The sequence below is a fragment of the Saccoglossus kowalevskii genome, chromosome 21 (genome assembly GCF_978046115.1).
Source record: "Saccoglossus kowalevskii chromosome 21, keSacKowa6.1, whole genome shotgun sequence".
NCBI classification, from domain to species: Eukaryota; Metazoa; Hemichordata; class Enteropneusta; family Harrimaniidae; genus Saccoglossus; species Saccoglossus kowalevskii.
Genome location: NC_140661.1, coordinates 12,396,517 through 12,412,224, shown reverse-complemented (window position 1 = coordinate 12,412,224; position 15,708 = coordinate 12,396,517). Strand labels below are relative to the sequence as shown.

Sequence of the window (15,708 nt, the reverse complement as noted above, 5' to 3'; positions counted from 1 at the left end):
TACAGTTAAGTGAATTCCACGTTCTAGACATATTTGTTAGGCCACAGGAGGCTGCTCCAATTCAATGGAGTCACTGCGGTCTCCCAGATGGTATTTGACCAGTAATCTTGGTCTATGTCACATGTGAACAGCAGGGTGTGATCCTTACGGAAGAGACATCTATGTCTGATATGATGCAACTATTACTGTAGAATACTTTATTTTCGCTTGGAATTAATTTTCACTGAAGGAATGATTCAGTGAAAATAAAATCCAGCGAATATACATTTTTTCCTATATTTTACAATCAACACATCAAAAAGCAGTGAAAATAAATTCCATACACAACACGCAAAAAGTCTTTTCAGCGAAAATGAATGCCAGCTAAATAAATTATTTTCCAGTATTTCTTGAGTACCTTTCTGTGCAATCCATGCTCCAGATAAATTTCTTCAAAAATTATTGGTATACATAAGTTTTGTTATCAAAATACCAGAAATTAACCTCACTTTCAACAATGTTCCATTTTTAGTTGCAATTACATATTATTATATTTGGAAGAAGCCTTCTTAAAAAACTTTTACACAAAAGTAGCACTGTTTGCGCCCATCTACACAAGAATCATACAATATACCCCAAATCTACTGTGCCTTAAAATTTATACAGACATTTTTCAACATACCAGTATCTTGAATCAAGTTTTGAATTTGAAATTTTTTATAATTATGATTATTAAAGCTATTAAATCTCAAATATTATGCATAAATTATAAATGGGTGCTGTGTGGGGCAGGTGACAACATATCCTCCTTTCCCCTTTGTACTGCTTGAACTAAAACAAAACCGATAAAGCCGTCAGAGAGGGAGACAGACTAGACCATCATTCTTCCATGCTGTGCAACCAAGCAGGAACAGCAGACAGACTTGACTGTTCTAAATCAGTACACAGAGTACGTAACTACATCCAGCCTCATGAAAATATTGGTCTTGAGATATCAGTTTATTTTTTTTAACCCTTCAGAGAGACATAATTTTTTCAGAAAATTTGAGTGCAACATTTTTCCTGTTTTTATATATTTTTTAAAATATTTTTTGATCATTTTTGACCAAAGAACATAATTTCCTATTGGCCACAAGTATTAATCAAAATTTTGGAAAAATTATTGAAAAATTTCACTGGATTTAAAATTTGCAAATGGTGACATAAGTTGACTGTGACACTCAAAGGATGTATTATCATATTGAGTTTGTAATCAAATAATTTGTCTACTGTTTTGTGGTATGGATCCACTGTAAAAAAAAACTTTTTTTTAATTTAATTCTATTTTTATGTTAGATTGTGTTAGATGAACGTTATTTCACTGATCTCCGATGCAAAATATTACTGATTTTTAACACACACTTGAGCAGTAAAAAGGCATATACTGTAAAATGACCATCTTTGGTTACCACTGAGTTATCATTCCAGGCATATTCAGTGGGTTTTAAATTCACGGTTTCATCATTTAGATAATGTGTTCTGTGCTAAATCTCACATACTGTAAAATGACTAATTTTCACTGGGTTTAAATTTCACTGATTTACCATTTCAGGCATATTCAGTGGGTTTCAAATTCACGGTTTCATCATTTAAATAATGTGTTCAATTTTACATATTCACTGGGTTTTAATTTAGCGCATTTTTCAGTCAGTTAAATAAGCAAAATTAAAACTCAGTGAATAATTAATCCCTTTACAGTAAAGCATGCATGTATGATGCATACAGTATGTTATCCCAAAATTGCAAAATTACAGAAATGTCACTTTCATTGTCAAATATAGCAATTAATCTACAAAAATCAACATAAGAGCACATCCAATCACTAACATATACAGCGATGAAATTTGAACTACCGGTAACCCTTTATCAACTTTATTCCATTCCCTTACAATAACTGTCGTTCATCTACTCACTATCAAACCCAAATCCTTCTATTGTAACAACTTCTATTCCCAATTTCAGCCACATTCTCCCAATGAAGCCCACACTCCCCTATCATCACAACCCCCACCCTCCCATCATAAACAGCCCCACCCCCTTGCCAGTCAGCCCCATTATATCCATGTCCCACTATGTAACAAATCATTCAACACAGGAAGTATGCAAGACTTCATCAAAAGCAAGATAATAACTAGTGTGGGATCAAATAAAACTCGCTACTTTCCCTGGGGGCAGTAGTAGGGCTTTTGTTGGCACGTGCCAGTTTCTGAAGCAGTACATAGAGGACTACCACTAAATTGGGACACTGATGTTACAGCTCATAAAATATCAAACCTATTTTCATGGCACACTTGACATAGGACCTTTAGTTTAACTTTTTCTGTTTAAATAAAACGCACAACTTTGAAGTTCAGAAAAAAAAAAAGAAAAAAAAAAAGAAAAAAAAAAAGAAAAAGAAAAAATCTGGCCATTTGTTTTCCAAAATCAATTGCACACATGTGTTCAAAAATGTGCTTTTATTTTTCAAATTTTTCTTTAATTTTCTCTAAAATTCTGTTTAAAAAGCAGTTGAGTCCAAGCATATTCTCAAGACAGAATTTGGTCGATTAAAAAAAAATGTCAACAAAGAAGCTGCTCTCTCTGATTGGTCTGAATGCAGGGTTGGGTAGCCAATCAGACACAATTTTCTAAGTAGCTTTGCATTGACTTTGAAAACAACAATGTACACATTTTGAATTAACATGTGATCAAGCTAACATTTGTATCTTTCATCTTTCAGACCAATTTTAGATGAAATTTAGGGATGACGTCAAAAGATCGATGTCGGATAAAAAACTTATTTGCTTTAGCTTGGGGGTGGGGGGTTTTGACCTCAAAAAGTTTCCATCCTACAAAAAGGATTTTATTTTTTAATGAAGTCTTGGAAAAATCTTGGAGTATTTGTAATTCGTTTTTTTTCTATCCTAATCATGGACAGAAATAACAGAAAATGAAAAAAACAAACATCCAAGACGAGAAAATGGTTTGGTTCGATTGTAAATATGTGCGTCAAATGAGGTGCATTTGTAAAGTCTTTTTACACCCACCCGACAACCAACTGCTATGCCATACTACTGTCCGATTATCAATTTGTATTTAATGGTAAATGTACTCTGACGCCATGACCAATATTTATCAATTAAGTTTCAGTGGGGGGGGGGGGCGGAAAAAACTAAAAGAATTAAGTTTCTCATCTGATATTGATCTTTTGACGTTGTCCCTTAGACATTTATCTATAGAACAAGTATTTGTAGTTTTTTGATAACAATTATAAGTGCCTTAATATTTTACATACTTCATGTTGTCTGCTTATTGCGAATAGAAATTTAGCACCCTGTAGTTTAGGAATGCAAAATTTGTCACATTTTCAGTATAAATTCTAATTTGAAAATCTCTATTTTGAAACAATGAAGGTGAAGGTGCTGATTTTGATAACTTTTTTTTATAGTTTTCATGATTTTTTTTGTCAATAACCTGCTAAAATGTTACAAACAATGTCACGTGATTAATTATTCACAATAATGATTTTATTTTGGACAAATTAAAATAGAAACAACCATGTTGAGTTTAGTATAAAGAGATGTACAAGCCATCTTGAGAGTCACAAATGATCATAGTTACAGCGAAGTAATTTGGTTGGAATTAAAATTGTCGTTATCATCTACGCACGTTGCCCACATTTGATCGTTTTTATGCATTGAATGATGTTTTATGATTGTATTTTTAGTAAGATCTCGTAACCATGACAAACGCTATTAAATGAAAAGTATTAATTTGACAATGACGGTAACAGTGTCCACCTTTGCGAAGAACGGAAATGATACTAAGTAGTAAACAGGTGAAAAAAATGAAAAAAAAACTCTTCTAATTTTTTTATTCACGGAGACTGTTGATATCTTGATAAATTTATTGTTCATTCTCATAAAATATTTTCAACAATATTTTCTCATGAAATGTACATTTCTCTAGTCTATACTGTTATTTTGACAAGTCAATTTCTTAAACTATTACTGGCTCTTTTATTACACAAAGTTGATAGGTTAGGTGAAAGGCCATTATATCAGGCGAGTTGGTTCTATTGTTGGATATTTGATGGACCAAGTTTTTAGGTCGGGCGTGGTGAATATTTTATTGGGTCAAGTAAGGAAAGTAGAAATTCTACCAGTGTGCATGTTGGTTTTAAGAATTCCTTGCATCAAGCTCAGGGTAAAGTATGTACATCAAATATTGTTAATAAATTTTGGTCAAAATCACTGACTTTGCGGTTATTATTGGTTTGTGGTCGTGATGTTCTGGGATCATATATTGTACGAGTGTCTTCAAATGTCATCGAAACACAAACGATATAAATCTATACATACATTGTATTTAGCAATAATTTTGGCTTACATTTTCTACATGCGTGGTGTGCACATCATGTTTCAAGTCTAAATACACAGGCTGAAAAAAACAACATGCACAGTGTAGTGTGTACCCAGGCAATTGAAACTCTGCTCAGATGTTCATTTCTTTAGGTTTTTGGATATTTACTTCAGCTTAATTTGTCATGTCCGTTTCGTTAGGCCTACTTTTGCGACACGATATGATGCTGCATGATCGTCATTGTGAGATATCTGGCTGGGGGGGGGGGGGGGGGTCAACTCAGGCTAACCTCTGATTTCAATTCCAACATAAGTAAAGGAATGGAAATGAACTTAAATGATTAATTTGAATTAAAGTGTTTAAAAAATTAAGCATTAAATCTGATCTATGGTTTATCAATTGTTGTTAAGTTTTCTTCCGCAAAAAGGTCAGTAAATGGGTGGAATAACGCTACGAAATAGGGTTTCAGTGACCTCCTTGGGGGTAAATCTATTATGTCGGTTTAATACTGAGGAGGAACAGACATCAATTAACGGAACAACACATTGATATATTAGGGGGTAATACAATTGGCGACAATGACTGGAAGGTATCTAGCAGAAACGGATATCAAGGACCAGTGAACAAGCCCATCAGATGACACCTGCTGTACTGGCCATACAAACTAAATCTTATGTTACATGTCCAAATACTCTCAGAATTCTACGTCACTCATTCTCCGCCAGTGCTTCCATAACCCTTTGAGTGACAGTTATTTCACCAGCTCAAAATTCAGTGCAAATATTTGTTCATTCTGTAAAATTGTCACTAAATTCTATCATTTTGGACCATAAAGACAGTTTCAGATAGTGCCTTTAGTTTTTGATCAAAAGGTTTGTCATTATTTATCAATATTTCACGTGATAAAGTGAGCAGACTATATAAAAATGAATTTGCAGATGTGGCCACAATTTGACAATGGTGTTGGCAAGGGTTAATTAAAATGTGGCTATGAATAAATACAGTGTTCTGATTTTGAAAGTAATTCCTTCATGGAAATACGTTTGGCTAAGGCAGCCACGTTCTGGCCATGAGCAAAATGCTTTTAAACCCAAGATTATTCCATGCATAAATTAAACAAATAAATCATGATGTGCAACGACATGTAGAAGCTATATCACAGTTTATTAAACAACTGCAGGGTTTACATTTCATACAAGGATCAAAGACAACAATATGTAAGTATGCCCCTGGTACCCTTAAAAAAATACAGAATTTCCTAATGTTATTTATATATATTTCATTAAGTTTTATCAATTTTGGTCTTGGGTGCCCTCTCAACTACGAAGATCTTCTTAGCCCTCTGAGCGTAGTCATTTTTAACTTTTTCACCACCAGTTCCCTCTTTTCATCAAAGCTTCGCAAAATAGTCTGGTTTATAGTCTGCACTTTCTTTAAGCAGTTTGGGACACAAATGGCCAAATTTTTTGAGTAAAAACTGAAAATTGACTCAAATTTTGTATGTTGGCTCCAAAATTAGGGTTCATTTCCAGAATTTAAGAAAAAAGTGCAAAAAATTTGGATGAGAAAGTCTGGTAGTGAAAAAAGTTAAAATGACTACACAAGTAAAATTCAATACAATCTTCTAAACAATCATCTACCATTTTGCGGTTCCTTTATTTTATTTTTACCTACATGCTATCAAACACAACTATGTTTATCAATCTGACACATACTCAAACTGTTTTGGTTGGGACGGAGTAGGGCTGCAATTATCATTCACCGACGAAGACTGTTACCAAAATGCAAATCAGATACACAAAAATGCAGATGTTTAAGCGCAAATGTGAACAGGTACACGGACGCAACTTGCTGAACTATAGGTTTCACACCACTTTTAGAATTTGTATCACGACATGAGGGTTGCATACTCAAAAACATGACTTTTTAGCTAGAATTTTAATTCAGGTAATTTAGCTATTAAATCTGTAATTTCGCCAATTCAAGATGTGGCTAATTTCAAATAAAGCATATTCTCACAATATTGTTTACATTTTAGCTAAATTAATTAAGATTTTATTAATTCTTGCATTGAATTATATTCGCTAAAATTGTGAGTAGCTATTTGAGCATGTTTTACAATATATAGGTATCGATGTTTTCCACTTATTTCAGAAACAACTTTTGGCAATTTGCTTGTATTTAAAACTACTTTATTTAAAAGTAGTCTGAATTGTGTGTGGAATTTTAGCGAAAAACCAACTTTATTTGAAATGGCAAACTGTTATATTTAATAACCTTTTCATCACCAGACTTTCTCGCCTAAATGTTCCTGCACTTGTTTCTTATATTCTTCAATATTTCTGGAAATTAACCCTAATTTTGGAGCCAACAGACAAAATTTTAGTCACTTTTCAGTTTTTACCCAAAAAATTTGCTATTTTTGTCCCAATCTTCTGAAGGAAAGTGCAGACTATAAATGGAACTATTTCTGAATTTGTGATGAAAAGAGGGAACTGGTGGTGAAAAAGTCAAAAGTGAATGATTAGTTGGGCCAACCTTTCCATTGTGGCCTAAATTCAGGAACTTTCATCATTTGTGACAATTCTGTTTAGGTACTAATACATTTTTTTAATTTTTTTTTATTTAACACATGGTCTGGTTTTAGGAAAAGGGATACTTTGTTGGAATCAAGCCAATAGATTTTCGCTATAGATACTGTATACATGTGTCAGTGGGTTCTTTTACAAAGGGTTTGAAACATCCTGGTTACCCACTGCACTGAGCATATCAGTTTGAACCATAAACAGTAACAACTGAAAAACAAAAAAAACACTCCAGTGTTTTTCCAAAGCATATTTGTCACTCAAAATATAATAATAATAATAATTATTATTAATAATAGTTTTTTTGAATCAGTCACTGGTAGCATAGTGGTTGTCACATCAGAATCATGATCGGTAGACCCAAGTTCAAATCCTACCTTAGGCTGAACATCAAAGGGTCGACCCCTACCCTGGGTGAGTGTGCCACAGACTCAATGGGCAGGCCAATTCCACTGGCCGAGATTCATTCACTAACGAATGCGACTTTGGGGGAACCTTGGTTAAAGTCTGCAGGTTCGATCGAGCCTGGTTGACGCCAGGATAGCGCATTAAAATTGCCATTTGACAGAGAGATGGCCACACAGCCCTGTCATGTAGTCCCAAACACGAATATGACTTCTGTGTCAAAATGCACTATGTGTCAGTACTAGAACTTGCACACAAAAAAGTCAGGAGACACAAAAACATTTAATAATAAAAAAAATAGTTTTCATAAATAAGCGCTTTTAAAAAAAAAAATTAAAGAAATGAAAGCCGTCATTTGAAAACATTAAATAATGATAGAATCAATGAATTTATAACAACACATTCACACATATGTGTTGCACTTTGTCTAATATACAATTGTGAACCCACCTCCCTCCTCCTAGGGCCCACCCTGGGTTGAAAAATATTTCGCCTAAAATGCTTACCAAGTGAAAATATAATTAAGAATGTTTAGTCATACAATAGGAATAATAAAGAAAAATATTTAGCCAATCAAATCCCACTTTGCTAGCCATTATCAAACTTGTGTATAGGTAGAGGGAGCCCTATCTCTAGCAACTAGACAGGATCTGGAAGTGCTCATGTGTAGTTTTCCCGATTTGTAAGCATTTCCGTTGTTCATGAGTAGTTTTATGGAGTGAAAAATGAACTGTTGCCAATTGTTATATGATTTACTGCATGTCCAACTTAATGTTGGTGCTAAATAAACTCACAATACAACTCAGGGCTTTTGTATTTTTGTAGTTGTTTCCTGACCAATAATTAATACCCCAGGGAAATACATCTGTAGCGTTTTCCATAAAACAAGATAAGATTTAACACTTTTTATAGCCAACAGGCTTTAAATTTGGAATGACAATTTGTATATAACTTCTTCAAAAATTAATTTTGGTATAGTTTTGATTTGAAATATAGTACCGTAAAATCTGTATTAGAAGCCGCATCCCTAATAGAAGTCGCACCCATTCTTTTTGAATAATTGAGAACCAAAAATTCGTCATTTCTCATATGTGTAGATGCTCTAATAGAAGCCTCATCCCCTCTATTGCATTGTACCATTTTAATAGAAGCCGCGGTTTCTAATACAGATTTTACAGTACTGTAGATTGCTTCAGTTTTGCAAGAGAAATTTTGTTGAGTTTCTACATCATCAGATTGTCATACACAAGAACCAACCTGAAGCAACTTCAGTAATTCTATCAATATAGCAAAGTCAACCTAGCATAGTCACTACATATGTGGTACCGGAAATTCATCAGCTACTTCAAAAATGGTTGGTTTTCACTAAAATTCCACTTACTATTTAAGGCACGGTTATTCTGGCATTATACATGTATGTAATAAAATTAATTTTAAATTACAAACATGCAATTGGTTTCCAAAGTTGTTTTTAAAATAGAGAGTTTTACATTTTTGAGTACCAATGTGATTTTACCCCTTCATACAAATTGTAATGGTGGTGTAAGACCTATATTATTTCCTAACTGCATGTCGGGCTACACCATAGTCTAGCGATTTGGTTTTCAATCAGCGCAGATTCTAGATGTATTTTCTAACAGGGGCTTTTCAAGTCTAATTTCAAGGTTTAAACTAATTTCAGATTATAAATAAGTATCTAATCATTTTACATGGCTGGGTTTCCACTGTGGTGAAATACTTTCAGATTTGGCTCCAAAACTGTGCCCTTTAACGGTTTCACCACCAGACTTTCTTGCCCAAATGGGCCATTCCAGTTTATATCTGCACCCCCCCTGTTGATGAGTTTGTGTGTTTACTTCATACAGGGTATAATTTCCATGGGTGTATAAGTCATACAAAGTTTTATTTCCAAATCACCATTTACCATACAGTAATGGAAATCCAAAACTATAGTTCCTACGTATGGTGTTGATGAGTTCCTTTGTGACACCATACAGAGTAGGATTTCCAAATATAACTCTCATCATATGCTAATTTACCAAGTTTAAAATTTTATATCTGATAATGGAAATCCAAACTAGTCCTGATTCACCATGTTGATGAGCTCAATCGTCCCACCATCATTACCTAATTCATACTGGCCCAATACAGTCAGAATTCCAAGTTTTTTCAGTCATACTGTTGGAAATCCAACCTCATCAACCGGTATGTGGCGAGATAAACAAGGCCATATTTTATTTAGTAGCCATAACTGCCTGGATTTCCAGAATTTTTTTTCTCCATACTCGTCTGGATTTCCAGATTCTGTTTCTCCATATACAGTTGGAAATCCGACCTCATCAACAGGGGGGTGCAGATATAAACTGGAATGGTCCAATGTGTTTGCACTTTTTTCTTATATTCTTCAATATTTTTGGAAATGAACCTTAATTTTGGAGTCAACAGACAACATTTGTGTCAATGTCCAATTTTACTCTAATAATTTGGCTATTTCTGTCCCAATCTTTTGAAGGAAAGAGCAGACTATAAACAGGACTATTTTGTGAATTTGTGATGAAAAGAGGGAACTGGTGGTGAAAAGGTTAGAAATGCTCATACATATGTATGCAGGATCCTTAAAATATGAATTATTTTGACCATATAACTTGTTACTTACATAAGTGCATGTGCTGCTAGAAGAGCAAATACAAATATTAGGAATTGAAATCATGCACCAAAAACTATGCAATAAGACAAACAATGTGGTATCAATCACTATGGTATTCTTTATAGTGGAAACCCAGAATAGCACACCACAGCAATGACCTATGTTGAGCCATAGGAAGATTGACTTGCGTGCACAGTCCACATGTTGATTTTGAAACATCTCTGCATTTGGTTAAATTTGTGGGTGCCTTAATTTTTTTTTCTTGCATACCGGTAGTTCAATATAATATATCATTTTTTATGACACTATTCATCTTTATTTATGACACTATTCATCTTTGGCAGGATTTGGCAGTAGCATGCAGTGATAACAGACATACCAGTGATTGCAAAATTCAATAAGAGGACCTTACAATGCTAGAACAGTAAGTAGGATTAAGTATATCAGTACTGAAGTCATATAGACCCCCCTATTCTTTGCATTCAATAAAGAAATTAAGTTTACTATAACTAACTAGCAATAATATTAGAGAAATGTTTTTATTTATTATAAGTACAAAAAATTATAATTAGAAATTAATACTAGAAGTGCATCTCTAATCAAAGTGTATACATTTTTTTGTAGGATTTTAAAGTGAGGCTCTGCAATCCCTGGGATTGTACCAGTGCATTATGGGAAAACACTAGATGCATCACTATTGGCTGCGATTTGTGTATTTATTATTGCAATCGTGTTATACATCCTTTTTTACATGCAGAGCACTGCGTACTAAACTCGATGATTGATTAATGTTGAATTTGCAAACATGACTTAGTGTTGTAATTAGCATATAAATAAATAGACCATACGTCTAACTATCTTGTTAGTCTAGTGCAGATAATTGAGCAATGTTATCTTAGAAAAAAAAAATGCGATGAAAAACACAATGAATCACAAGATCAGACAATTTATTTTTAAGCCATGTTACAGACTAAATTGGACTTGTTCTTGGCACAGAGTATACATTTTGATGCCATATAAAACACAAAAAACTTTGCCGGGCTTCATGTACAAGACTGCACTAATTGACGCTGTTCATCAAACTGAAACATTTGCAGATACCAATGGATGTCAGTTAGCTCACAAATAATGTTTGTGTAGTCAAGGAGCCGTGAATTCTCAATCATATACACTCAATAAATTTAAACTGGATTATGCAGCCAGATGACCTGCCAAAATCAGTATGAAATTATTAAGACTTGATTTTTTTCAGGAATCTTGAGTTCAAATGAAATCGACTAATACGGTAAGCAAGATGGGTCAGCTTGTCGACTATGTGGGGGTTGAAAAAAATTACTGAAAGCACAAACTGAAATGCTGTGGCCTTTAATTTCCTATGATTCTACATTTTCTGACACATTAATGACATATACCGGGGAATTTATAATTATTTACATAACGAAAATTCTATCTGGACTGTGACGAAGCAAATTGGCTTAGAGGGCATGCTGGCTGGATTATTGACCTAGATTTTGTTCATCCAAATTACTAGAACTCAATTTCAAGGTTATGTACCAAGCACACAAAACTAGGCTAGTACGTCATTCAAACAAAAAGAGAGCTTTTCTCCCCCCCCCCCTTGTGAGAGAAATCACTATTAATATGAAGATCTTATTTAGCGACAGAACTGACATTTCTTTTTAATTTTAATTTTATACAGCCAATACAAGCAATCTATTTGCAAACCTGTTGTAAATTACAATGTAGTCAACATTTCTCAAGATGACAACTGTATTTTTATTTTTAAGGAGTCATTGTTCAATAAGTATTTTAAAGTATTTGTTTGCCTTTAAAAATGGTTTATTGAAACTTTTTTAACAATTTTATAAATGTCTATGGACTGGAATATTATTTATTACTATATATGTCACTTTTATAAAACACATGTTAGAAACACTTAAATGTAACAAACTCTGGGAATCTAATAATCTAAAAATATAAAAAGAATTATTCAATATAAACTTAAAGATACATATAATAATGAATGGATGAAACAACTCAATACAGACAACAATCAAAATGTTGGCAACAAATTAAAAACATACCTACCGGGAAAGGAAAATTACAAATTTAAAAATTATCTAAAAGTAATTTTGAATCATAAAATAAGATCAGCAATTACAAAATTAGGAATTTCAAGCCATAACTTGCCAATTGAGAAAGGGTGGTACAATAATATCCATCGAAAACAAAGAATATGCAAATTGTGCGACTCATCTGAAGTGGGTGATGAAAAAAACCATGTTATGACTGTTCAAACTGAGATATTAAATCAAATAGAGAAAAAAATTTCACATTATTAGCTTTCCAGAATTTGAAAAACTAAATCACGGATGTAAATTCATTTATTTGTTAAGTGCTTTGGATACTCATCTTATGATACCTTTCGCCAAATATGTTAATTCTATTTTAAATGTAGTTAATAGTTGTATTTAGTGGCCATACTGCTGTATTGTACTATATTGGTGTTGTGTCAATAAATTATTATTACTATATTATTTTTGTTCCATCATGTCATCTGTAATGAACAACATCAAAAAATTTATGTCAGATAAAAAAGAAAAAACTTTTCTCATAAATTTTACCTTCTTTTCGGGAATAGTGAAGCACTGCTCAGAAGTTTTTATCATAAAAAGCACATTCTATGATTGGTTTATTGTTATATCAAAAATATCAAAATAAATATTTTTTTTATATAAATAACTTTGTAACTTATATAAGCTTAGATCATTAAAATGTCAGTTTATTATGAAGAAAAAAAAAATTTCTTTGATAGAAATTTTTTCAGGGCTAAAACCCCTACTCTAAAAAAAAAAAAAAGACATGTAGCATCACTGACATTAGCATTGTCATATCGATATCACCATATCAAATCCCTGATTTTGTAGCAGCAAAAAATTAAGCAGGTACATGACAATTCCAGCTTTAGGAATGATCTGAGAGTGCTACTTCAACATTAATGTCATTTTTTGACAAATTTTTACAAAGTTGCATTCCACTTTGCAAGTACGTGAAACATCGCTCACAGAACAAGATAAAAATTTAAAATGTGTTAAATGCCCACACAATTTCTATATTAGACGAAGCAAGAAGTTATATGAAAAAAAAAAGTTCTTTTATTTGTAGATTAATTAATGGTTTAACAAATTACTATCTATTACCACAGATGAGTCTGTAACATATGTTGAACAGTTCAGTTTTGGAGAAGTCATTCATGGATGGCCGACTACCCATGCCATCTACTAAGCACATTTAGCTTATGCTGGCCGGCTAGCGAGCCAAAGGAGATAACAAAATTTTCTTCCACATTTTCAAATTTGTTATATTGCGATATTTTAATAGTAGTACCTTATACAAGCTCAGCATTAAAACAAAATACAAAAAATACATGAATATATGCATGAACAATGTAAGGCAATACTCTAAAATAGACTTTCCACTGAAGCCACACCATGTGGGAACAGGAAAAAACTTATGTGTAGCTTGGACGACATTAAAAACAGATAGCACTGAAATGAAATGTGGTATTTCATCAGGAAAATATTTCCCACATATTACTATTTCACGGATTATGCAAATTCCAGTGGGTGATTGGGTATCTGAACAAAAATCACCATTTTGATGATTTTTTTCGTCAATTTCAAACATACTGTAATTGCTTTTTAAAAAGCATGTGCGGGTATGTAAATAACAGCGTCTATGGTTAAATAAGTCTTATTTTAATGACTTAGTATACAATTACATGCAAACTATAGTTTAAGTGTATGCTACTGAGTTTTTTAATGTCAGAAAACATTATAATCAAGGAAACAAATATAAGGGAATCATTTTCCACATACATCATGATAGATTTTACTTTTGAAAAAAAACTCAGTTTACCGTAAAATCTGTATTAGAAGCCGCATCCCTAATAGAATTCGCACCCATTCTTTTTGAATAATTGAGAACCAGAAATTCATCATTTCTCATATGTGTAGATGCTCTAATAGAAGCCGCATCCCTTCTGTTGCATTGTACCATTTTAATAGAAGCCGCGGTTTCTAATACAGATTTTACAGTACTACATCAACTAATGACAGAGAGACCACAGTGTTTATATTTGAAATACAGTACAAAAATCAACTCTCAAACTAGCTGATATACTGACTGTTTTGAAAAAGTGAAATTTATCATCTGAGCAAATTTTGTTTTTCAAAACATTTACAGCATGTGCAATTATGATTTGAACAGGGAGTTAGCAAACTTCCTAAGAAAGTCTCTATAAACATTGCAATATAGCGAGGACATTCTTATTAACGTTATCAAATGATCTAACATTATGATAATGATTTGTTATATTTTGTGACAATCTCTCTTTCCCTGGCGCCACTTGATTTTGGACTAATTAATTATTGCCTAAGTACATCCTATGGCTATAATATATTGCAACATTGTTGTGACTATACAATGGAAGTTGTAAATTATCTATACAAATCGTATTTGCAGTTGCTTTAACAGTCTGTGGGCAGTGAAGGGGGTTATTGGAACATTGATAAAGACTTTCCAAGGAAAGCTGCAATGCAAGTTACCCAATGAATTTCATTAGCACCGGCTGTAACAATATTTAATTTGACTTTCTAGGTGAAATAGCAAAGTGGTTCAGTGTTTAGGGGGAACACTGGAAGTATGTGGCAGCATTTATTCTTCTTGAATGACTGAAATCATACATGTATACCCCCACCCCCACCCCCACACACACAGTGAAATAGTACAAGAACATATGATCTCAAATATTTGAGTATTGTGATAAGTCTGCAGTTTATCAAACTGAAAGTGTAATTATTATAATATAATATGCAAAAACACTATGAATATACAATATTAGGTCTGTTTTCTGGCTAGATTGTTTTGAAGGCAATTTCAGGTACACAGTCATAGAACTTTTTTTGGACTTTTATATACATATTTTATTGAGGTTTAGCAAGATGGATAATGATTGCCCAAAACTCTGTTAATAATTAAAGTTTCAATTGCACATCACGTGATTTCATAATATCATTAAGTAGCTATCGTGTAAACTTTATATCATCACCCATTGGGTCTAGGTACTGTCTAGTTAAAATGTCTTTAATAAATAAAATAAATAGGATATATTTACCTGACCATGCATTCCACGCCTTTCCATGATTCCGATCTTTTCATAGATCTTACTGAATTGATATCATACAATGGTTCTTCCATTTTAATTGATAGGGGAGTTGTATGGGAGCTCAAAACCCCACGACCTCGGACGAGTAAACCTGTTGTCCCTATCAGTGTCACTCAATCAGGTGTACGAGTTTCCAATTTCTAACTTTAAATAACACGACTATATCGTGCGATCGCGGCTTAATTGGGGAGCTATAACGAATGGATGGTCAAAAACAATCCATTCCCACAGGAGAGGGTCCATCTTCGTGCCGATCACAGCACGAAATGTGTCTCTCTTTAAATACATGTACCCCTACCACGAACCCTGCACGATGCATTCATTCATAGTCAATCGAAGGATATCCCAAGAACCCACTGCCCAGAACCCGCATGGACCAGACCACCTAGCCAGTGGTCTTTAAATGTAAATACCCTCTCTCAAATAACACGGAATATGATATAATTTGTTTGAGTAAATATGTGCACCCAATAAAATATTGGTAA

At 33.2% G+C, this 15,708-nt stretch overlaps 1 protein-coding gene across 1 annotated transcript in view; it reads right to left on the bottom strand.

Moving 5' to 3' along the window:
* The window catches only part of LOC144356507 (uncharacterized), a 31,776-nt gene extending 16,171 nt beyond the window's left edge, over positions 1-15,605 (bottom strand). The window contains exon 1 of the mRNA XM_078011205.2: positions 15,173-15,605. Coding sequence (XP_077867331.2) covers positions 15,173-15,255 — 83 coding nt within the window. The 5' untranslated portion in view covers positions 15,256-15,605. The remainder of the gene's footprint in view (positions 1-15,172) is intronic.
* Between the last annotated feature and the right edge of the window lie 103 nt (positions 15,606-15,708).